Source organism: Gouania willdenowi, chromosome 20, assembly GCF_900634775.1.
Source record: "Gouania willdenowi chromosome 20, fGouWil2.1, whole genome shotgun sequence".
NCBI lineage: Eukaryota > Metazoa > Chordata > Actinopteri > Blenniiformes > Gobiesocidae > Gouania > Gouania willdenowi.
The window spans coordinates 7233680-7260431 of record NC_041063.1 but is presented as its reverse complement, the minus strand read 5'-3'; the positions used below and the strand labels follow the sequence as shown (position 1 = coordinate 7260431).

General features: G+C 37.4%; 1 protein-coding gene across 6 annotated transcripts in view; it reads right to left on the bottom strand.

Moving 5' to 3' along the window:
- The window catches only part of ntng1a (netrin g1a), a 183985-nt gene that overhangs the window by 15760 nt on the left and 141473 nt on the right, over window positions 1-26752 (bottom strand). For 2 of the 6 annotated variants that reach the window (XM_028434940.1, XM_028434938.1), the window contains exons 5-7: window positions 15237-15263; window positions 6529-6573; window positions 684-851 (exon numbers count right to left, since the gene is read on the bottom strand). In XM_028434940.1, coding sequence (XP_028290741.1) covers window positions 684-851; window positions 6529-6573; window positions 15237-15263 — 240 coding nt within the window. The remainder of the gene's footprint in view (window positions 1-683; window positions 852-6528; window positions 6574-15236; window positions 15264-26752) is intronic. The other 4 variants (XM_028434942.1, XM_028434944.1, XM_028434943.1 and 1 more) reach the window with 3 other exon arrangements.

Below are 26752 nucleotides of genomic sequence, written 5' to 3'. Positions count from 1 at the left end.
ATTTTTGCTTCCTTTAATGCATTTTTACTACATTAATCATCATTTCTGACACTTCTCCATCACATTGCAATGCCTTTTTCTGCACATTTTTCAACACTTATAATCAATTTCCACCACTTTTCCACCTAATGTCACATATGTTGACCCAATACTTTCACTTTTAACCTCTCTTCACCAGATTTCATGCTTTTTTTTGCCAATTTAACCACAATTAGGATTTGTCATGCCCATTATTTGCCAGTTTAAAACTTTTTAAATGACATTTGGACCATAACTTTGCTGACTTTATGGATAGGCCCAAAAATCTCTCCCCTTTATTCCCCCTTATAGATGGTCCTGTCTCCACATGACTGTTCTTCAATGTTCATGTCTGTGTTCAACCACCTTCAACTACAGTGGGGGTCCCCGCTCTCTGGAACCTTTATTTTGGGGGTCATGGGCTGAAAAGTTTGAGTACTAGGTTAAGTTGGTAAAAACTATCTCTGATAACATGAGTGATAAAAGAAGATTGATGTGGAACAGAGAGACTGGAAGGTGTAGTGATGATGATGATGTTGTGAAGAAAAGCAAAGTAACACGTCTTCAGGTGAGGAATCAAAGACAGGAGGTGAGGTGAGCGACGTGTGGGTGTGAAGGCATGCTGCCAGTGAACGGAGTGCCGGGTGTTGGTAGGGAGGACTAACCTATGCACACATTCTCATCGTCCAGCTCGGCTGAGGCATTGCGGTAGTAGCCCAGCTTGCACAGCTGGCAGTGCTGCCCCCTAGTGTTGTGCTTACAGCTCACGCAAATAACGGTGTTTAGCAGCTCGATGTAGCTGCAGCGGTTGGAGTGGCCGAAGCATTCGCAGTCTTGCAAAGAGAGAGGAGATGTGAATGAGACGGAAGGGAGGAGAATGCAAGCGCTACGACCGTAAAGCTAGCAACATGTGGAGCAAACACCATGGCATGCACCAGGAACACCAGGGCCGGTCCGAGATGGAGAGATGAGACTTTTTGGTAATCAATGATTAGTCTGGCAGGGACAGAGCCAATCAAAATGAAGACATCACATGATGAGGAAGCCGGCGTTAGTCGAACATCACGAGTTCTCGTCACTTTAACCACACGACAACAGACATGATGACACAAAGACAATAGAGAAGGAAGAACGACACACAGCAGCTCACAGCACGGCTCTTCAAACACAGGCCAAGGTGTTGGAAGAGTTGAGCTTATGAAGAGTTCAGTTTGACTTTAGTGAGAGGATGATGTGAGATTTGTCATGGTGCTTTTGGAAAAATGGCTGATATGTTCCTGACCTATAATAACCTGTACTAAAAAGCTGCTGGAGACAATAGTTTTTAATCAGATAAATACATAGATCAATAAATTCAAGGTCATTTGCTCAAAGAAAAACATGTAATGGGTTGAAATTGCCGCTAGTCTATAACCACATTTATTATTGATCTGTAAAGGGTTTATAAGTGCTGAAAATGTCTTAAAAGTGGGAAAAATGTGCAGAAAAAGCATTGAAATTTGATGGAGAATTGTCAAAAAATGGTAGTTATGTAGCAAAAATGCATTAAAAGGAGCAAAAATATGGCAAGAAAAAGTGATGAAAATTGGTTAAAATAAAGCAAGTTTGCTGGAGTTGCAGAAAAAGGGTAGAAATAAGCAAAAATGGGCTCAAATTGTTAAAAAGAAAAGTGTTAAAAATTGTCCAAAGTGTCAATATAGGAATAATTAGCTTAACTGGCAAATAATGGGCATGACAAATCAAGACTGTGGTTAAATTTGCAAAAATAATCATGAAATATGGTGAAAAGAGGTTAAAAGTGACGATAATGTGTCAGCGTATGTGACATTAGGTGGAAAAGTGGTGGAAAGGGTTTATAAGTGTGGAAAAATGTGCAGAAAAGGCACTAATGCTAATGTAGCAAATATGCATTAAAAGCACCCAAAATATGGCAAGAAAAAGTGATGAAAATTGGTTAAAATAAAGCAAGTTTGGTGTAGTTGCAGAAAAAGGGTAAAAATAAGCAAAAATGGGCTCAAGGTTGAGAACTCTTGGTCTACAGGACTCCACATCCCACAATGCAATGTGCAAAACATTTCAATAAAACAAACTTTCAAGCAGCAGGGAAATCTTGGTTGGGGGGGGGGGCAGTGCAGGGGCACAGACTTCAAATAATAAAACAACAACTTAAAATCCCAGTGAATAATACTGTTTACCCTGAATGATATAATTATTTACATGTTCCTACCCAGTATAAATGTTTACATATCTGTGATTAGAGTGATGAATGCATGACTATTCACTATTTTATTTACTATTTATTTAAAAAGCTTATAAATAGTTAATCCTGACTCTCTCTCTCTCTGTTTCTCTCTCTCTCTGGTTTTTTTGTGAATCTGGATGGGGTGGTACTTGGGGTGGCCAATCAGATTTTAGGGCTGGGCCAGCCCTTTGGCCCCGCCCATGTCAAGCAGCCATTTCCACCTGTTACATCTTTTGTGTTTTGAGCAAATGATGTGATTTATTGATGGATGAGGCCTGATAGATTCTGCTAGATTTTGCACTAGTAGCACTTTAAACTGCTCGCTCACGTCGCTAACGTTGATAATAACGTTGATAATAACGTCTTTAAACATCCACCCGTGCGTTGAGGGCGTGGATGTTGTGTTTACAGCTGGATCAGAGTGAGTCACTGGCTGCTCTGGAGCTCTCACTATGTCATGGTTAATTAGACACAGGGATGGAAAGCTGCAGTGTGTGTGTGTGTGTACGCTGGGAGGCACTAGGTTCAGTCCATCACGCTCACTGACCACTGACGACACACACAGATGTGACTCCTAAGCTTCTCTGGCGGACGCTGGGACTCAGAGCCACACGTGGCTCCACAGTAGCCCTGCTAGCAGACGGGCACTAAGGATGGTGTTCATTATTAGCAAGGCTGGATTGGGGTCAGTTCACGGAAAAATAATGCCAAGGCGTGAAAATGAAGAGGTTCACCATATCAGCAAGACTGTCTTAGCACATGCTAAACGTAGAGACAAAAAACGTCTATTTTAATAAATAGGTTCAGATCATAAATCATGCATACATGGAATTAAATGTTTTAGATCCAAAATCGCACACATATATAATCGTTTTTAAAACATAAATATATATATTTTCCTGTGCAACATGCATTTCACAGCATGCCTGTCAAAAGAAAAGTTTCTTTCAAAATAAAAGACAAGTTTAACATCAGAGACATTAAGTATTTATCTATTTTTGACCAGCTGTCCATGACCCACTTTTGTGTCCCGACCCACCAGTTGAGAATCGCTGCTTTTGACCAGTGTTTCTCAAATGGGGGTACGCAATGGTACTACATCAGGTAGTTGAGAGAGAGAGAGGGCAAAAATTACAAATGAAAGCATTAAAAATATGTGGTTTTTATCATGTTCATTTTTAATCAAAAATGATAATCATACTAAATATTACCAGCAACTCACAAAACGACAACAAAAACACACAAAATAATATAATATATAATAATGAATAATAAAAAGAACTGACAGACAACAAAATACGCAAAATCACACCAAACACACACACACTAAAAGAGAAAAATACTTACTATTACCAGCAACACACAAAATGACAACAAAGATGCACTAAATGAGAGGAAAAATACACAAGATCACGACAAAATACACACAAAAATAACAGAGAAACAGTCAAAACGCCACCAAAAAAAAAAAAAAAAAACACACATTGAGAGAGAATTAATTAAATAATTCAACAACCAAAAACACAATAAATAAGAGAGAAATATACTAAATAATAAAAAGAATAGACAAACAACAACAAAATACACAAAATGACACCAAAAAAATTCACAAAATGACACAAAAAACACAAATGATGATAGAAATTTTCTTGATTAGAACATGAACTGAAAATGCAACAATCAGTGTTGGTCTCACACCATGAGGGAGTCGACCATAAATGATGAAAACTATAGAAATAAATCTATTCAGGAGGCACTAAATACTGTTTCATTCACTTATTTACAAAATGAGATTATTTTAAATGTATGTTTTCACTCATTCATTCCATCATTATGATCTATAAATGTTTTATCACAGGATTCTGACCAAAGTAAAGTAAGAGGGTTCTTGGTTTCAAAAGTAAATGAAAGTGGAACTTGAGCCAAAAAAGTTTGAGAACCACTGCTTTAGATCATGAAAGTTAACAAGACAGAAAAAACATAAAACATTGGGATAAAAAACATTATATTTATTATGAACAAATTTCTCGTGTTCTTCATTTTCAGTTTTTTTGGGGCTCAAAACACAGACAAACTTTGATGCTATTTGGAGGAGCTGGCATTTTCCACCAGATAGGATGTATAGTAGATGTTTTTGATTATACTGTATGTGGAGCTGTATTACTGAACCATATTTACCTTTACTATGTGCTGTAGTTCCTGAGATATTGGAAGCTGAAAATGGAAGAACAACAAGGACACACCCCCTCACTAAATTGTCTATATCTCAAAAAGTGGTGATCAGATCAAATTAAAAATTTACAGTATGACTATTGAATAATGTAAGAACAAATAGAACAAATTTCAGAATTTTTAGACCAAAGTGTCCGGGATGTCCTGAAAATTAGTTGAAATGACGTTAAGTATGAAAGACAAGCGGCACGCTTGGTTGAAATATAACTGTGCAAAGAAAATTTAAATAAAAAACATAGAATAATGATGAATAATGGCGGTGGGAAATAAGGAGTGAAGCTGGTTTTATGTTTGAAATGCTGAACATATCAAACGCTATTGTTCCTCTTTAACGCTTCGTTTCATCAACAAATGCTTTGTCCGCCCTCTACCTCGCATAGAGGCCTGACCATGTGACCATGTGACCAACCACGTTCAGCCCCATAAACGTGTGCAGAGGAGCGTGGGGAAGCCAGCAAGGCTGTCAATCCTTCATTACTTTACGGTTACAAAACAAACAAGTGGGGGGAAAAGGAATAATAGGAGCTGCTTCTTTCATTGTATCCTGTGACACTGACACATGTTAACGCACTGGTTGGTAAGTGTGATACAGGACGAGCCCATTGTTTCGTCCCGATCACACGCATTCAGCATAAACATTTGAAACATCCTCTAATGCAGGGCTTCTCAACAATTTGAGCCCATTTTTGCTTATTTTTATCCTTTTTCTGCAACTACACCAAACTTGCCATATTTTAACCTATTTTTATTACTTTTTCGTGCCATATTTTTACTTCTTTTAATGCATTTTTGCTACATTACTCCCATTTCTTTTTTTTCTTTTTTTTTTTTTTACTCCCATTTCTGACACTTCTCCATCATATTCCAATGCCTTTTCTGCACATTTTTTCCACTTTCAAGACATTTTAATTTTATTTTATAAACCCTTTCCACCACTTTTCCACCTTTTAACATCTTTTCACCATATTTCATGCTTATTTTTTGCAAATGTAACCACATTCATGAATAGTCGTGCCCATTATTTGCCAGTTTATACTACTTGTTCCTACTTTTTAAAATAGATTACCCAATTTCTGCCACTTTTAAGCCGATATTGACACACTGAACCTGTTTTTTTCAATTTCTGTGACTTTAAAAATCCCATTTCACTACCTTTTCCACCATTTTTGGTCACTTTGAACCCATTTTATTTGTGATTAAAACAAGGATTTCCATCTTTAAGATGACTATATACTATAGCCCAAATAATAGTAATCTTCTTGCCAAATTCCAATGCCTTTTCTGCACATTTTCGACACCTATCCACCACATTTCCACCTAATGTCACATATGTTCACCCATTATTGTAACTTTTAACCTCTTTTCACCATATTTAATGTTTATTTTTGCCAATTTAACCACATTCACGATTTTTGATGCCCATGCTTTGCTAGTTTAAATACATTTTCCCTACATTTTTTTCATTTCATTTCACATAATTTACAAATTTTAACCATTTTCTGTAGTTTTTTAAATCCCATTTCACCACCTTTTCCAACATTTTTGGTCACTTTGAACCCATTTTATTTCTGATTAAAACCAGGATTTCCATCTTTAAGATGACTATAATAATAATAAACGTTCCTAGATAACAGTGGATATTATTCAGATTAATAAATAAATGTGGTTATCACAGATTCATAGAACAATGGACCATCATGTTGCTGACTTTATGGATGGACCCCAAAAATCTCTCCCCTTTATTCCCCCTTATAGATGACCCTGTCTCCACATGACTGTTCTTCAATATTCATGTCTGTGTTCAACCACCTTCAGCTACAGTGGGGGTCCCCGCTCTCTGGAACCTTTATTTTGGGGGTCACGGTCTGAACAATTTGCGTACCACTGCTCTAAAGCCTTATTTACATGTAAGAAAAGAGTGGCCCCAACAATCGTCACCCCTATCAAAGGGTAATAATGTCTAAGCAAAGACCTGAGTTAAAGGAAATCTGTGAAAAAGAAGACATAATCACTGTTGAATCATCTTAGATTCCTACCTTCTTTTCGGTTAGCGACACCTAGCGACGACACGTTGGGCCGAACTGCGTGCAATGAGAAACCAGGAGTTATTCATGTGTCCTTATCGGATGCACTGTACACACGTACTAGAGGGGAAACTACACACAGAACTATAGACACGCACACGTCCAGCATGGGTTCTAATCATTAAATCAGCAAACAGCATATATCAATATATATATATATATACACGATGGGGGCAGGGGCTGACATGGGTGAGCAGAGAGAATGTGTCCATTGTGTGCAGTTTGTGTAACTTCTGTGCGTTGTGTGTGTGTGTGTGTGACGTTCATGATGATGATGATGGTGATGATAAGGAGTGAAAAACAAAAAACCCAAAAAACAACCCACGTTATTTAACTCATGACTTATGCACGGGGGGGGGGTCGAACCTATGTATAGCAAATGAAGACACTTTGTTTAATTCATCACATTGACTTTTTGATCAATAACTAATTATGGTGTATTTCTGCTAAAGGAATAACAATGAATAAATAATGGCAGTTGCTGAGGCTCAGAATGACTGAGGGCTGTGCAGAGCAGGAGCTCATAATTACACACTCGTCTTTATTCCCGTGTCATGGAGATACTTTGCGGTTGTAAATGGAGGGAACACAGATATGTTTCCTCCATCTTTTGCTCTGGACTCAATGAATCATCCAATCTCACACAATTAACATTCAACAGTGCAATGAACTGCAAACAATTTATAGCTTAAAGCTGCCAGAGATGATATTTTTTAATCAGATGATGACATATTGTGGGTCCCGTAGATCAATAAGTTAAACATTCTCTCATTAACATTGGTAAAGTTGGGTGCCTTGCATTGTGGGATGTGGAGTTCTGTAGACACATGTATAGAAGTGTTTTTCTTGTGTTTCTTCTCCAGACGAGGAGGTCTGTGATTGGTTTGACTCCATTTTTTTCTAGTTTGTTCCCAGTAACATCACTTCACTCCACCACACATTCTATTTCACATGGAATCAGATCTGTCCATGTAAACCCCAAAATAAACTATTGCAATTGTGTTGCAACAACTACCACTCTGTGTTTGAAATGGCATCCTCCGTACTCTACACTACAAACTCAATGAGTATATACTGTCTCTATATACTATAGTATGATTAGGATGATGAGCGTTCCCACTGAAGTATACTTCTAAGTTTCCCAAGATGCATTTGGAGCCTCCAGTGTTAAAAACTTGAATCACACTAAGGTTAAATATCTCTGTTGATTCTCCACCTTTATTTTGAAAGTTCTGAAAACATTTGAAGTGAGAAAGTGACCAAGTAGAATATCAACATGTGCTCATTTGAGGCATAAAACTCACGTAGACATATTTCATTCACACATTTCACACATTTTCAAAGACCCTCCATTGTGCTACTGACTAAACTTCCTGTTAACTTCAAATTAAGAGCCCTATTTACAAAAGAGTTTAAAAAAATAATATGAATAAAGTAATATTCAAAGTTAAAAGGATTGGTTTATTCTGATAGTCCTTCTAGTTCGATCTGATAGTCCTCCTGGTTCGGTCTAATATTCCTCCTAGTTTGGTCTGATAGTCCTCCTGGTTTGGTCTGATGGTCCTCCTGGTTTAGTCTGATAGTCCTCCTGGTTTGGTCTAATAGTCCTCCTAGTTTGGTCTGATAGTCCTCCTGGTTTGGTTTAATAGTCCTCCTAGTTTGGTCTAATAGTCCTCCTAGTTTGGTCTGATAGTCCTCCTGGTTTAGTCTGATAGTCCTCCTTATGGGTCTGATAGTCCTCCTCATTTGTTCTGATAGTCCTCCGAGTTCGGTCTGATAGTCCTCCTGGTTTAGTCTGATAGTCCTCCTTATGGGTCTGACAGTCCTCCTCATGTGTTCTGATAGTCCTCCTAGTTCGGTCTGATAGTCCTCATAGTTTGGTCTGATGGTCCTCCTGGTTTAGTCTGATAGTCCTCCTAGTTTGGTCTAATAGTCCTCCTAGTTTGGTCTGATGGTCCTCCTGGTTTAGTCTGATAGTCCTCCGAGTTTGGTCTGATGGTCCTCCTGGTTTGGTCTAATAGTCCTCCTAGTTTGGTCTGATGGTCCTCCTGGTTTAGTCTGATAGTCCTCCTAGTTTGGTCTGATGGTCCTCCTGGTTTGGTCTCATAGTCCTCCTAGTTTGGTCTGATGGTCCTCCTGGTTTGGTCTAATAGTCCTCCTGGTTTGGTCTTATAGTCCTCCTGGTTTGGTCTGATAGTCCTCCTGGTTTGGTCGGTGTGAACACAAACCAAGTCGAGAGCTGATCAAACAGGAGATTTCTATAGTGATTGTGTCTGTGGGTCTCAGAGCGTTTCCAATCAAAGTCTAGATTGATTAGGTTCACTGTGAATGAACTAAAAACAGGACGTATCGGAGATGACGAAGAGCGCACTTCATTGTGGGTGTTCAGGAGAACGGGCAACTAACAAAACCAGGGCTTTAAAACCAGGAAACCATGACAACTTGTTGTTGCCCCATTGTTGAATGTTGGTAAAGAACAAACGGAGAAGGAAGAAGTTTGTGAGCACTCTACAGCTCTGGCTTTGACCCATAGATGAGAGCCTCTTCTTCAGGTTTCTGTTTCTCTGTCTAGAGAAGTCTCTTCTCCAGTAACTGGTTACAGTATCTGGTTAGCTCATGGAACTGCACCAGATGCTGTTTGAAACGGATCAGAAGTTGTTCTCTGAACGCAAACCGAGACAAACCAAGGAGATCAAATTATGAACTGTCCTCCACCCGTTCAGACCCAGTAAACCACTAAACTGGTGTGAAATCATCCTAAGAATAAAGTAAAAACACTTCTATACATCCGTCTACAGGACTCCACATCCCACAATGCAATGCCGGATACTTTTCCATCAATGTCAATAAAACAAGTGTTTACAGTGGAGATCAAAACAAACTTTTGAGCAGCAGTTTCAACATTTTACATCTTATTTCTTTCAAGCAAATTATCTTGGATTTATTGATCTATGAGGCTGACACTGTCCTTATCTGATTAAAATGTTTTGTCTCCGGCAGCTTAAAGACCCAAAACAGAACTTCAGTCACTCCTAGAACATAAACAAAACCTTATTGAAATTATGAATTACTAAAGAAACCAATTCAAAACCATGGTATTAGTCAACAAACAAATACCAAATTGTTTGGCTCGAGTTTTTCACCTTACTGATCCATTTTGGATACGACTCTTTGTTTGGTAAAACTAGAACAGGAAGTCAAGCTGCTGCTTTTTACTCTTTTATTACCACTTTCCTTTCACTTGGTTGGAGTTGGACTGGTATTGATAGAATGTTGTTGGTCCCAGTGTCTACACTTTGGCATAATTTGGGTTGAATAAGGGGTTAAACGCTTTCAATATTGCCAGTTGTTGATTTGAACACGTTCCATTTATTCTCCTGTCTCATCTTTTCTTTTTGTCCTCTTTATAATTAAGTTTTACAATTAATGCTCAGCAAAGGAGCCAATTTCAGTATTTGTGTATAAAAATGTGCTACACATTCTTCAAATATCCCAATTCTTCGCTTTCGTTTTGATCATTTTTTAAATAGAAAAGAAAGATGTCAAAAACAAAACAAAAAGACTGAAAATACATCAAGGTTATAAAGAGATTTCTGCATTAATCAGAGCAAACACAACATTAGACTGGAATAAAAAGCAGTGAACACAGTTAAGTGCTGTGTGTAATTTATTGATCATTAGACGGATTTATCACAAGGAGGAAAATGTTCAGGTGAGACCTGATAATCAGAAGGTGTGGACGAGTGTTAATCAATGCCACGCCTATAATCAAACCCAATCCCGGCTCTTTTAAATATTAATTTGCTTTTAATGGTTTGCCTGAAGCGATTCAGCTTGGCTAAATAAAGCTGAGATGGAAAAGAGGAAAGTCAATAGGGATTCGATTAGCTTCAAACAACAAAAGGAAAAGAGCAGGAGGTAGAAAGCAGATTAACCTCCTGCTGTTTGAATAACCCCAAACACTTCATCCACAATACTTTATTTGTGTTATAAAGGCGGGTTTGGACCTGATTTGTGTAGTTCATCATCTTCAGTACTGGACATGTTTAGTTAGTGATATTTGTGTGGGCATATATCGTGAGGACTTTGGTTCTGTGTCTCAAACACACGCACTTTGGGCCTCATGCAGGACACCATAGAAGAAGAAAAATGTCAGGAAAAAAATCATTCGTATTTGGGATTTTGTATGTAGCCATTGATTTTTGGGGCTCCCCAATGTTTTCTTATCTTAACAGTTATTATTGCTAAGAGAACATTCAGAAAATCACAGCCTATGAAATGTTTGTCCAATAACACGTTTTACATTTAAGAAACATAAAAAGCCATGATTTATTACATGATTATATATTTTAAAGAAATTTTAATGATTAATATCTTTAATTTCTGATAAAAAATAAATAAATAAAAACCCTACTGGTCACCCGAAGTAAGTCATGAATAAAAAAAGCCTGGAATTATTAGTCAAGCATCTAAACAAATGCTGTGTTGTAAATGTCATACTAACGTACTGTGACATCTAAAGCTTTTTAGATCATTTAGCAGCTTTTTAGAACATTGAGCAGCTTTTTAGATCATTTAGCAGCTTTTTAGAACATTGAGCAGCTTTTTAGAACATTGAGCAGCTTTTTAGATCATTGAGCAGCTTTTTAGAACATTTAGCAGCTTTTTCAGTCAAAATGACAACTTGTGCTGCTTTCGGTTGCTCTAAAAAACCAGGAAAAGTTGGATAAAAACAGTTGTGACTGCAGGGGGCAACAGTTCCAACTCTGAGGTTTGGTAGTAGACAATGAAACAGGGAAGAAGAGCTCTCCTCAGGTACCTTTACTTCCCCTTAAACAGTGCGCTGACACGCTCTGGTGGCTAAAGTTAGTGAGTAATTACTGACGGTTGAAGAACTCTTACCAAAAAGGACTTCTTCACCTGAGAACTTCAGCTACCAGAGCGCGTCAGCGGACTGTTTAAGGGAGAGCAAAGGTCCCTTAAGAGAGCTCTTCTTCTCTGCTTCAATGTCTTCTACCAAACCTGGAAGTTGGAGCTGTCGCCCCTTTATGTAAACAAGAGGTTTATATCAAAATATTAAAGTTTTCCTAGTGTTTTAGAGCAACCATAAGCAGCACAAGTTGTCATTTTGACTGAAAAAGCTACTAAATGATCTAAAAATCAGGCTGAACGCTTCATTCAACAGAAAACAATGAGATGTTTACAGGCAGTGGGGCCGTGTGACATCATCAATCACAGGATGGTGGGACAAATGATCTAAAACTGTAAAGTAGTCCCATTTTTAAAAGGTAATAAAACAAATATAGTGCAAAATAATGAGTTTAATAACTACATTTTCAAAGAGTTTAGGCCAGATTTGTAAAAAAAAAAATTTCTCTTCCCAAAGAAAAAAGATAAAATATAAGAACAACTTAAGATGATATCGCTGCATGAGGCCCATTGTGTATTTTTATTTCTTTTTTTTTACAGTCTGAGGACATTCTTTGGATGTGTAACATCTCACTTTCACCCAAACTCTCCCCAACCCTTAGCCATGCTTTCTCTGAAGCTAAATGTTTCACTTTTTCTCCCAATGTAAGTGTACGACATAGTGACAAAAACCAGTTCACATCAGCTACAAACAGGACCTTTTGTGTGCAGAGGACAGCCATTGTGCATGGTGTGTGTGTGTGTGTGTGTGTGTTTAGATGGAACAGAGGGAACTGTTGTGCCCCAGTGGTCACGTACATATAAAAGCATGCACACACACGCACACAAAATGCTTGTCATGCCAAGCAGAGACGGAGAGTATAATTGCTTGGATGTGGTGGTGAGGGGGGGGCGGGCGATGGAGGGGGTGGGGGGCGGCGGAGGAGAGTGAGTGAGGAGGGATTTCAAGCCATGAGTCCATTTCTGATTCATGACACAGCATCAGAATTTACAAACAGTGGGGCAATCCCTGCCTAAGCTGCCCGACTAAAGCCTGATTAAAAACAATCTGTTTCCAGTGTTTTATTACCCGCTGGTCATCTCATCTGATGAATAAAAACACCACCACCTGTCCTTTACGGAACTTTGGCCCCATTTGACAAATTAAACAAGAAACACACTTTTATTTTGAAAGCTACTCTCAAACTTCATGCACTTTGACTACTACAGTAATTAGATTAAAATGGACTAGTTAATTTGCATGACCCTTTTACATGAGATTGCATTTAAATTTGTAACAATTTATCCACCTTCCCAAGGTCAATAACTGCTGATTATGGGCGCAACTTCCTGTACGCTAAGTTAATTACAACTAAAGAAATAAAGATGCAAAATGCTCAGGAGGAGCAAAGAGTAAATAAACCCTAACAATAAACAATAAATCATTTTAGTCAAAGTATTTTAATTTGGTGTATTTTGTTGTAAAAATGAAAGAGTGACTGCCTGCTATGGGTTGAAACCTGGCTATTAAAATAACATTTTTCTAATGGCTGAGAATGGAGGTTTGTGACATTTTGGTGTCTTATGCCACTTTTGGCTCCGCCCATTCTATAAAAACTTACATTCTGTGGCAGTAGGTTGGACTGAGAGAATAGTGAATAGAGAGTATTAGCGAGTTAGCATAGCATAGATTGTTCTTTGGAAGTTTTAAAGTATAGGCTGGGCGTGTCTTAACTGCTCCAGGAGCCCCGCCCATAATTTAGTTTTCAGTTAGGTTTATTGTTATGAGAAAAACAAATCATTGATTCTACAGAATTAACTAATTAACTAATGAAATGTTGACATTTGTCCTCTGGTTGGTTTATTTTCCATAACATTACAAGATTTGGGATTTTTTTTATTGGTCTTTGTTTCTAGTCTTTTTGCATTGTCCTGTTGTTGTTTTGTGAGTTTTTAGTCTTTTTGTGTGTTTTGCTGTCATTTTGGTATTTTTTTGTCGTTATTTTGTGTTTTTCTGTGATGTTGTCTTGTGTGTCTTTGTTTTCATTTTGTGTATTTAATGAGTCAATTTAATGTATTCTTGCAATATTTTTGTTTGGTTTTGTTGACATTTTATGCATTTTTCTGTTTTGTTTTTGTCTTGCTGTTTGTCCTTTTTTGGAGTGAGTCACTTTCTGTATTTATGTTTGTTTTTTTAAGTTATTTTATGTATTTTTTTAATCTTTTGTGTGCTTTTGTTGATACTTTGTGTATTTTTGGTCACATTTAGCTGTCATTGTCACATTTAGAATTTTTGCTGTTAATTTCCCCTTGTTTCTGAATTTTTACCATTTTGTGTATTTTTTTTGTCATTTTTTGTAATTTTGTTGCTGTCTTTGCTTGTCTTTGGAGTCAATTTATGTGTTTTTGGATTATTTTTTTGTTATTTGTGTCATTTACTCATTTTCTTGCCATTTTTGTTTGTCTTTATAAATCATTTTGTATTTGTTTGTGTATTTTTGTTCACATTTTGCTGTGTTTGTGTGTTTTTGAAGTCATTTGATGTTTTTGGAATTTTTGCTTTTGATTTGTGCTTATTTTTTGGAGTCATTTTCTGTATTTTTGCTGTTTTGTGTATTTTTTTCTGTCATTTTTGTTTGTTTGAGTTATTTTATGTATTTTTTGAATCCTTTGTGTGATTTTGTTGATACTTTGTGTATTTTTGTTCACATATTGCAGTGTTTGTGTGTTTTTGAAGTCATTAATTTTTTTGTCACATTTAGAATTTTTGCTGCTAATTTGTCCTTTGTCCCTGTCATTTGCTGAATTTTTGTTTGTCTTTAGAAGTCATTTTATGTGTTTTTGGAATTCCTTTTTGTTGCTTTTATTGTGTCAATTACCCATTTTGTTGCCATTTTTGTTCAGAATCATTCTGTGTGTTTTTTTAGTCATTTTCTGTATTTTTTCTAATTTTGTTGCCTTTTTGTTTGTCTTTTGAGTTATTTTAGGTATTTTTTTTAATCTTTTGTGTGCTTTTGTTAATACTTTGTGAATTTTTGTTCACATTTTGCTGTTGTTTTATGTGTTTATTGGCTTCATATTTCTTCCAACTTTGAAAATGACAAATTTTTGGGCATGTGGCAGACATAATGAAATTGTAAGTAAATTTAATTTAAAAAATAAACGGTGTTGTGTTTATATGTTTGTAAATCTGATCGTTTCTATACATCCAGGCCCAGAAACAGACATGTGTGACATGACTTTACTGATCAGTGAGGACGGTGGGCATGAACCGGGCGATGAAAAACACATTGTATGGAACGGAGCCTGGCGATGGATGTACTCTGATATGTTCAGCGCACTCCTCCAGTAACTGGAGACGAATCAACTCCTCCTCAGGGGCCACTGGTTGACCAACATAACACCAGCCCAGCCGTGCACAGCTTATATTAAAATGACCTCCTGTGACATTAGACAACCACAGAGGTCCTGCCATTTTAATAAAGTCTAGATGCCATTTATTTATAATGCATGTGAGTGAAGGAGGTGAAACAAATGATATTTGGCATTCAGAGCCAGTCTGGATGCAGCAGATTATACTATATTATATTATATTATAGTCACCAGGTACTGCTCACTATAGTAAATAACACATATTATTCAACCACTGCTTTTAATTAAAAGGTCTGAATCAGAAATGAACGCCAGGCCGTGATCAGGCATGAGTAGTGATGGGTGGAAAAACATCATATTTAAGGTAATGGATTACTTACTAACTGGACCAACGTTATTAGGAACACCTGGAAAGAAAAAAAGAAGAAGAAAAAACAATATCAGTGAGCAACATTGTCATTATAACCACTATTTATCGTCTTTATGGGGGTCAATGACATATAACAATTTTTACTGCATGATATTTCATAAAATGCTCATCATCAGGCAAGGTTTACATGAATATTGTGATAGAAATAAATATATAAATACCTATAAATCATATACAGCACTATAATAGAACTAAAATAGGGTAGAAAATGAATGTAAATATATTTTAAAGATTCTTTCAAAACAGCAGTCATCGCTAAAGAGTCGCACCACATGATATTTGAACACTTAAACTACAGAAGTCGTTTAGTAAGTTAAATCATTTTTGTTTGTTTTTTTTAATCAAAGTGAGCACATACAGTATATGCTAAGTTACTACATATTTTATGCATTTAAAAAAAAAAATGCAGTTGTATAGAATATTTAGGAGTCACATCAATAACCCATCGACGTTGAAATGTATCTCTGTATAAGTTTTCCTGTAAAGCATTAAATTAAACAATCTGGACCATAAAATGTCAGTTTCAGTGTAGGAGTCCTTCAACAGTCCGTGATTTACTCGCTAACTTTAGCCACCAGAGCGTGTCATCCACTGCTTAATTTGTAAGTCATCAGGTACAAACGCCGGGTGTTGTTCCCGCACTATAAGAGAGACAAAAATGTCACAGAATACATTTTTTAAAGTACCTTTTGCTAACTAAGTGGGTCAATAATATCACATGACTACAACCAACCAATCAGCGCTAAAGAAGCACGGACAATCACCCGTTACAGAACATCCGTCTCTCTCTCTGAGGGACAGCTGTCAAAATCTACCATGTTTCAGCACCAAGGACAGCACAAAATCACTGCTAATTTAGCCACAAAGGTCACTAAACTTTCAGAACACAAAAACCCACAAATACAAAATATTTACTAACTTTTACACCCATAACATAAGGCCACAACTCATCTAATGAATCAGCAGCAGCAGAAAATGAAAATAAAATGTGTGCTTACCTTTTATTTGTCAAAATAGCCCAAAAAAAAAAAACAGCCATGGAGAACGTTGTATCTTTGCAACTTTTTAACATATTTAACAGCCGAGGCCTGCCTTGTCTTTCATAAGCCAAGAGTCCTCCTCATGTCCACTGGATAGGTGCAGGACAGGTGCTGCTAGTTGCTAAGCTAACTGCTACTATGCTAATAGCTAATCTAACTGCTACTGTGCTAATCGCTAAGCTAACTGCTACTGTGCTAATCGCTAAGCTAACTGCTACTGTGCTAATTGCTAAGCTAACTGCTACTGTGCTAATCGCTAATCTAACTGCTACTGTGCTAATCGCTAAGCTAACTGCTACTGTGCTAATCGCTAAGCTAACTGCTACTGTGCTAATAGCTAAGCTAACTGCTACTGTGCTAACTACTGCTGCTGCTGCTCTCCTCCGCGATTTCCACAGAAACAACCTTTACTTCAGGCTTAGCTTCACATATTGGCTTAAAAAAGCTTGTTTCTAGCCATTTTCTACCGTCTTCAGCACTGACAGACAAACTATCATTCTCGTGGCGTGGGAATGAGGCTTGACTTTCCTTTTTCTTCCTCACGTTTGCGCTATGTCTACATTCAATTTTACATTCAACTAAAATGACATTTTTATATATATATACAGTATATATATACAGTATATACTTTTATGAGGTGCTGGATCCAATCAAATAAGTGCCGGTCAAATTCTGGGAGGTGCCAGTGAGTGCGTTCCGAGTTACCAACACATGTGGGTCGTACCATTTACATTGTTTTAAAGGGGGTGGTAGCAAGGGCCCTGATGCAGCATAAATAATTGTTTTTAGTGCAAAACTATAATTAACAACCAGTTTATTTTCACACAGGGCCCTTTTCATTCCAATATAAATAATCTAAAAATATTTAAAAGGCCTTTTCATACATATACAGTATATAAAACAAACTGAGGGCCCCCCACTCCCCCGCCTTGGGCTCTGGGTACTCTTTACCCCGCCAGTCCGACGCACACGAGGCTATGCTCACACTGCAGGTCAATTCCTATTTTTGCCCATATCTGATTTTTTTCACATCTATGTGAACAGTTACAATTCCAATTATTTCAAATCCGACCGAGGCCATTTTCACAGTTGGATATAAATCCGACACATATCTGATATGCTGCAAAGTGGCTGCTGTCTATCAGACCTTTACATCATCAAAACATGTCATTTTTAAAAAAAAATTTTAATTTTTTGCCACACAACAGAGATAGAGACAAAAAGTAGAAAGTGAAAACTGAGCAAGTTCTTAAAATGTATAAATATCTATTATATTATACATATCATCAGTGCCACACACACATAGAGACCTCCATATTTACTGCCGTGAACACAGTGCATGCTGGGTGTGCACAAATTAAAACCTCTGAATCTCCATTAAACCTATATAAAATTCTATTCATTTATCAATGACTCACAAGCTAAAATGTATCATAGGGGATGATGCGGTCACTGAATCTGTACAAACTAATTAATGCTGCATGTTGTTTTATCCGAGTTTAGTTTATTTCAATCATGGGCTTTATTTTGAAGGGCTAGCTTGTTGCGCTCGCTTTAATTTGTGTGTTACATCCTGTGAATTCTACAATACGTAATGCTTTATCAAATCAGAATCAGAACGTTTAATTTTCCAAGTAGATGTTTTACAATACAAGGAATGAGACAAATTACATTTTAAAGTAATAAATATGTGATAAACTGGTTCTAACCTCACTTCAGCCCTCCGTCCATACCCACTTATCCTTTATGCACGGTGTGCGAAGGTTTACTTATGCAATTAGTTCTTACCATAATTTTAAACTGTACAGACAAAATATGAATGCCATATAACTACAAATAACAAAAATACATGGCATTTGTAATTAGATCTTGTTTACACAGTAAAAAACAGGCTCTATGATGAAATAATGCCACGCTAAATAAAGTGCAACATAAAGTATTCAATCCATGAGGGAAGCTAAGGATTTTACATTATTATTAAACAGTTTCATTACATTTACAGTGCACACAATGATGCATTTGTTGCATAAATATGCATGTGTTATGTTAATTTCCTCCCACTTTGTCTGTACTGTATCATGTATATAATAACATATGACTATACATCATCCTCCAGGCTTCACGTTTGCTGATAAATTACGTCTTGGATGTCACTTGTGGGATTGTGGGAGGAGTTTAACCTGTTTAGGTCGAGGTTTTCAACACGAGTCAGCACAATTAGTCACAGCTTTACCAACAACCACAGATCAGAAATAAAATAGGTTCAAAGTGACCAAAAATGGTGGAAAAGTTGGTGAAATGGCATTTTATGAACGAACAATAGAAAAAGTGGGGTTCAAAGCGTCAATATTGGAACAAGTTTAAACCGGCAAATAATGGGCATGACAAAATGTGTAAATGTGGTTAAATTGGCAAAAAATAAACATGAAATATGGTGAAAAGAGGTTAAAAGTGATTATAATGGGTCAACATACATATGTGACATTAGGTGGAAAAGTGGTGGAAATGGTTTATAAGTGTTGAAAATGTCAGAACAGACGTTGAAATTTGATGTAGAAGTGTCAGAAATGGGAGTAATGTAGCAAAAATTTATTAAAATGAGCAAAAATATGGCAAGAAAAAGTGATGAAAATAGGCTAAAATATGGATAGTTTGGTGTAGTTGCAGAAAAAGGGTAAAAATAAGCAAAAATGGGCTCAAATTGTAAAAAAAAATATTCTTAGTTAGGCATCTGGTGATCACCTACCAGTGTTTCACAACCACAAATGGGGTCCTGGCCCAAAGGTTGAGAACTCCTGTTCTAGGCAGATGCATTGAAGTGTTTTTACTTGCCCTCAAAAACTCTGACAAAGTGACTTCCCAACACATTTCTGGTGTTTTCACTGAAATTTGTGGCAAAACAGTAGATGTTGTTTGTTGTGGGGTTTTCATGGAAAGATGTAAACCCCAGAAATTGAATGTCTGGTGAAGAAAGGTGATATCAGGGGAGATACTGTGATCAAACTAGAACAAAAATGGAGTCAAACCAATTAATGTCCTTGTTTGGAGAAGAAATACAATAAATCACAGTAAGAATGAAGGAAAAACACTTCTATGCAATATATATATATATATATATATATATATATATATATAAGGCATTCTTCGTATCACATATTAGGAATGTCAATCTTTTTTTTTTTAATTGAATTAATTGCACTATTTTCTGTAATTAATTGCGATTAATCTGATTTTTCTACTGAAGACTGAAGCTTGTAATAAATATTGATCATTCATGGAAAATCATGGAATTAATGTAGAATTAATACACAGGAAGTATATTTAAATTCAAAGACCATTTTAATAACTTTCTTTCATCTTTGAATGAACTCAGTTTACAAGTTTAGCAAAAAAAGATAAAAATCTGTCTTATATCAGTTACAGAATATAATAAAAACCCAGACCTTTATCATATATTAAAGTGCAGGCTCACCACTTGGGGAATAAATATTTGAAGAAAAGAAGTATTAAACTTGTTAGATGAACAAAGGTTCAATAAATATTCTGTATTATCCTCAGACACAAATATTCAGTAAATGTCACTGAGGGGTGATGATTTTTTTTTTTCTCCAATGAGCCACCGGGAAACTTTTTAAAGTGAAACTTTCCACCTAATATTCCGTCTCCTATCATTGTGTGATATTCAGCTGCTCTATGTCCCTATGTCTATGGCTGCACACTCCACCAAAGGTTAGGGGTCAGTCAACACCAGAAGTCAACAAAATGAAGTTAATTGCGTTGCTTTTTTGAAGAATTAAACATTTCAAATTGAACAGCAAAATCAGCAGCTTAATTCTGACAGCACTAGGGATCGACCTACATGGAATTTTTAGGGCCGATGCCGATACAGATTTTTTTTCCATCAGCCTTAGCTGACTGCTGATTTTCTTGAGCCGATATTTGGAACCGATACTACTTTTGGTCCTTCAATTTACATCATAAAAATTACACAATGATGAAAACAAATGCGACAAGTTTCAATTAAAAAAAAAAAGGAACATTTATTGAAATTAACAAAGGTGAGGTAGAACGACACCAAGTAAAAAATATTAACAAATAATAAAAACAGGTGACGTGGAACAAGAACAAGTAAAAAAGACATCTCATGAAATATTATGAAAGATAACTGTTTGTCCATGTCCTGAAAATAGCTTTGACAAAAGTTGGCCTGACTGAAGATATATTTTATTAACAGGATTATTGAGTATAAATAATATAATTATAGTATTAAACAAAAAAAAGAAACCATGAATAATAGTCCATTCCAACACAAACCCCAGAACATAAATCAACAGGAAAATAACGTTCCTGTTCAAGTTTCTGTTGTAAATTGCATCAAACATTAACAGGAATAAATATTCAAACAAGTAGTTGAGAAATGTTGAGAAGCAGAGAGAGAAACACACACACACACACACACACACACACACACACACACACACACACACACACACACACACACACACACACACACACACACACACACACACACGCACGCCAAACCTCCAGCCAGCTGCTCGTTAAATACAGCTGCACAGCAACACGGAACGTCAGCTAAGTTAATGAGTTAAAGATGCTTTGAAAGTTTAAAACTTGCCATTGGGGTTGAAGAAATTCCTTCACGCTTTGCTAGTGGGGGGAGGGGCTCTGCACGCTGCAGCTTATGTCTCCAGCAACACGGAGAAGCCTTTACCAGCCAATCTGTATATAAAGCGGAACGGCGAAAGCAGCAGCGCGCATCGGCCAATGCCGAAACCGGTAAAACACGCAAAAATCAGCCGAATAAATCGGCCGGCCAATGAATTGGTCGATCACTAGACAGCACCCATTAAATCCTAAACCTGACTCCAGTTCACAGGCTATAACAATATCAATAGGAAACCAGAATGCTAATTAAATGGTAACTTCGGTAAATGTAAGGGAATATCAGGGATTTTCACAGGGTTTATATAGTTGCAGGTTTTCCTACTTTAGGGTGTTTTTTGCACTCAGTTGTGTAATGGAAGTGTGATTGTGTGTGTGTGTGTGCATTGTTTCTGTCAGTATCCATTTTCCTCTGACCTTCAAAGTGTGTAGCGCTGCTGCTAACCTGGATGTGTGTGGAAACAGGCTTATCTGCTGCATTTTCCACCGCAGGCAAAGTTGGTAATTACTTTCTGTGGCTGCCATCATTTTTACAGCAATCCATCATCATCTGGCACTGTTTGGTTGACTCTGACAGCAAATGCTAACTGGTTAGTACCAAGAGACGCTGCCAAAACACAAGCATACGAAATGCGTTTGATTGAAATTCTCAAAGGCAAAATTGGAGCTGTCTTTCCCCGCCACAACACGGCCCGTTTCTCCCACTCTGCGCACGTAGATCGGAATTAAAGGTGGCAACTTCGTAAGTGTTCAAGAGCAAAGTTGGAAGCAGGAATAGTTTGAAATTTAAGGGATTGAATGCGGTGTTTGTTGACGGTGGCAGAAGGACGGGGGGGGAGGGTTGTTGGGAGGGGGTAATATCTGGGAATGGAAGAAACAAATATTTGAAAGAAAGATTACCGTCACAGCTGCTCAGAGCTGAGATGCTGAAGAGACAGAGTAAACAAGTCTGGTCTCTGGGGTGATGGGGAGAGGAAGAGGAGGAGGAAGAGGTGTGTGAGGATGAAAACCAAACTGAAGAAGCAAGAGGAGGAGAAAAAAGGCTAAAGGAATAAGGAAAGAATAGTAAGTAGAGTCGGTGATCTACAGATGGAGAATAACACAATTTAAACCCAAACAACTGGAAACTTTTGGGTCGCGAGACACTGGGAGGTGGTCGCCAGATGCCTTCAACAAACTGAGAATATTTATTTTAACAATTTGAGCCCATTTTTGCTTTATTTTCACTCTTTTTCTGCAACTACACCAAACTTGCCATATTTTATCTTCCCATTTCTGACACTTCTACATCACATTTCAATGTCTTTTCTACACATTTTTTCCACTTTCAAGACCTTTACAGCACTTATAAACCCTTTTCATCACTTTTCCTCATGTTGACCCATTATTGTCACTTTTAACCTCTTTTCACCATATTTCATGCTTTATTTCCCCTATTTAACTACATTCACGACTTGTCATGCCCAATATTTGCCAGTTTCAACTAATTGTTCCAATATTGCCACTTTTCCCTCAAATTGAAATGCCTTTTCTGCATTTTTTTCCCCCACTTTCAGGACATTTTAGCACTTTTCCACCTAATATCGCATATGTTGACCCATTATTGTAACTTTTAACCTTTTTTCACCAGAATTTGTGCATATTTCTGCCAATTTAACCACGATCACAATTTCTCATGCCCATTATTTGCCAGTTTAAACTAATTGTTCCTACTTTTTAAATTACATTACCCCATTTCTGCCACTTTTAACTGACACATAACCCTTTTTACTACTTTTTCCGTCAGTTTTTGGCCCCTCTAACTTGCAACGTTCAACCAATTTCTGTGGTTTTATGCATTTTTGCTACATTACTGCCATTTCTGACACTTTTACATCAAATTTAAATACCTTTTCTGCACATTTTTTTTTTTCCACTTTTAAGACATTTTCAGCACTTATAAACCCTTTAAATGTGGTTATCACAGATTCATAGAACAATGAATCATCATTTTGCTGACTTTATGGATGGACCCCAAAAATCTCGCCCCTTTATTCCCCCTTATAGATGGCCCTGTCTACATGACTGTTCTTCAATGTTCATGTCTATGTTCAACCACCTTCAGCTACAGTGGGGGTGCCTCTCTGGAACCTTTATTTTGGGGGTGTTGGGCTGGAAAGGTTTAGAATCATTGGTTAAGACATTACCAAAAAGGTTTTCATCATGGTATTATCTATCCTTTGATGCCCTGCATAAATACAAGCTCCGTCTCCAGCTTCCTGTCACCATGGCAACGGTCAAGTGTAAACATACGCTGTATATAAGTGATGATGTGGGTGCTCGAACTCTACACTTGAAGCTGCTGCTTTTTGCCACAAAGTTTCATGTCACTGCCTCCAAATATGGACCAAAGTTCAACTGCTTTGCCCTGAACCATTGGAGCACTTAAACTGCGTTTACACTGGAAGGAGGAACCATGACTTCACTGAGCCCAGAAGAAGCTAACAGCGGGTTGCTAGCACTGATATCAAAGCAGAAGAATAGCATGGATGGATAATCGATATCTATCGTAGCAGGAAATTCCACAGATGCATTGTGTGCAAAATGTTACTTTACCTTATAAATACTGGCCCCAAAACTACCCCAAAAACACTGCCTAAGTGACTTTTCTAATGTTCTCACAGATTGAATGTTGTGCCAAAACCACTGCAGATGTTGATATTCTGGCTTCCAAGGAAACACCCGAATACAGACAAGATGTAATGTCTTGCCGAGTGACTTGTATCAGAATCATTAAACACGAGACGTGATGTTAAATCGTCCTTTGTGCCAAAAGATGGTAGTCAACATGAGGTTTACCATGTGAGAGTGTCGTGGGAGCTGTCACAGATGTGGGAAGGATGTAAATTTTGGACGCATTATCAACAGTATTCCTGAAAACGTGATAACTTCAGCACAGAATCAGCCTATTTTTGCCAAATCTGTCATGAAACTTTTCCACTTCATTCTTTTCATTCTTCTACAGAATTTCCAATCCAACATTGCAATGCGTAAAAACTTGTGCAAAGTCCAAGTCACAAACCCAATGTTTTTGATTCCAGTCGCAAACAATCTTGTGACAATTTTAACTTGTTTTAACATTTGTTGGCGAGTAACTTTTCCTGACTTGCAGAAGAAATGCCTTTGATTTATTGATCTATAAGGCATATGCTGTCTTTATCTGTGTTAAAGCAGAACTGAGTAACTTGTGCTTAGCGCTCCCCCAAAGGTCCCTTTTGGTTATGTCACTGTCGTACAAACTCTGCACCCTCCGTTGCCTGCCCCACCCCACAGCTACATGCGCATCTTTGCTCTCCCAAGCGATCACTGAAAAATCCTAATACAACACTGTCACTAATCATGTGACCATGTGAACAGTATGAGGCAGAGAGACAAGTAAAATGAATGAATGATGTGGGATAATACGGAAGGAAGTGTGGAAATGTGTGTGATGTGTTTGTTTGTGTGCTGACAAAGCCCCTCTGAAAATGGATAGATGGATATTTGTGTGTGTGCTGCCTAAAGGAGCGCTAGGTTGTGAGTGTGTGTATGTGTGTGTGCTTGTTGCCGTGACGACAGTGTGTGTGATTGCTGTGTGTTGCTGCTGAGCTGTCACTGCATGGAGTTGCTTCGTTCCTTGGTCAAAGGTCTTCTCTACCTTTTTTGCTGGCTCTGCCATGATATAACTTTGATAAAAGTGCATTTATGTATAATCTAGCATTAGTTTGTATTGGGCTGCCATAAAGCAGTACGTTTTGCCACCGGGTCGGAGGTAGGAAAGTTGCAAGTGCTGTTTTCTGGCCAGAGACAGCAGGGGGGATGAAATACCCCCCAATCACCACATAAACAATTTTATTACCCTCACAGGGACTATGAAAAGGATTTAGTAAGGTGAAAAAGTTACTTAGTTCTGCTTTAAGAGGTGATATGTGTTGTGGCGGTTTTGGATGAATGAGACGGAGTCAAACTTTATGGTTGCTAGACAGATGTGGACACAGCGGTTATTTGGTCAAAGGGTTTTGAGGAACAGACCGGTCTGAGATGTCAGAGGTTAACAAGCTTTCATTGTGTGTGCTCTCAGTGTTATGTACAGTATGTTGCTGATAGCGGTAGTCATAACATAGCCTCCTCAGGCAGAGACATTGGTGAATGCTATCAATGTACGATGGCATCCAGCCTGCATAGGGCAGTCTGACCAGAACTGACCAGGAGAGATTCTGTAATTACATATCAATAGAGATCATCAACGGTAGCTTTCAAAGCTCTCAAATCAATATTTTACAAAATTGTAGGGAAATGACTTGGAATATCACAAAATTTTCCGATATAAAAAAAATGTCAATATAAAATTTAAAGACGCACAAAATAAAATCACGACGCAACAAATCAATGGTGAAATTTGTTGATAACCCTTTTAACTCATTCAGAGCCAGCCATTTTCAGATTTTCTACCCCCTCAGTCCCAGCCCTTTTTGAGCATTTTGACTGATTTTAAAGACCCACAGAATATTTTCTACTATGACTATCTGAAATCTGACACCAGATTCTGAAAGACTGAAGCCTCTACTTTCCTCCTTTGCTGGGTAGCATCAGTGGCTAATCTCTCATCTAAAGGTGTACTATATCTTCAAGGCACAGTTGGTCACTACAACACCCCACAGCTTAGATAATGATGAGGAACCTCTGGCAGGGTGTTTTCTAGTAATCCCCGTGAAAAAGCGCAAATGACGAGTTATCTCGTCAATGGCACTGAGTGAGTTAATAGTAAATATTTTTTTATTCCTTGTTGCAGCCTTAGAAAATCAAGTGAAAATGTTTCAAGAACGCAAAGGGATGCAATGACATTTGACCATCTTGCTTGCCGTAGTAGTTACGCGCTGTAGATGTAGATAGTGGATGCTCCGTTGACTCATAAGTTGGTTGTAGTGATGCACTGATAACACAACCTGGCTGAAACAGTGAGCATTTGACCTTCATCAACACAACTTGGTCCGAAAGTCAAAGAGGGATGGGGAATGCTAAGAGAGTAAAGATAATATACAATATATTACATGATATTTAATATATATAGTATAACTACAGACCAACAGTTAGAGCCACACCATTGAGACCATGATTGGGAAATGTAAAACTACAATATGTGAATCCCACACAGGCCCAAACATTGGTGCAGCACTGAAAAGGAGCAAATGAATGGAAAGTTCAAAGTAGAAAGGCCCTCAGACTAAAGATTTACACATTTTATGTTACACAAATGAGAAATAATAATAAAAATAATGAAAAAAAAATGATTAGTACGTTTGTTTGCCTTCTGTATTTGTCTTTTTTTTGCCTCCAACATTTGCAGTCAAATAGTTTTTCTTCAAGAAATATTTGTTACTCTTTATTTTTCATTTTGTTTAGTTCGTATGGTGAGTTGACTATTTTGTTACACCCCTAGAAATTATTTTTCGTAAGAAAGCAGGAATGAAACTTACATTTTGTCAGAAAAAGATTGCACAGCATGTAACGGTGTTAGACAAAAATCGAGTTGGCGATATATTGCGATATTTCTTCGCACAATTATTGTATTGATTCAAAAAATGTCAACAAAACCCATTTAATTCCACTAAAATCTGTATAGCACGTTAACTCCCAGTCACTAGGTGTCAGTGAACGCACCATTACTGCATTAATGCATTTTAGCTGGAAGTTAGTTCTACTTTATTTTCATAAAACATACTGG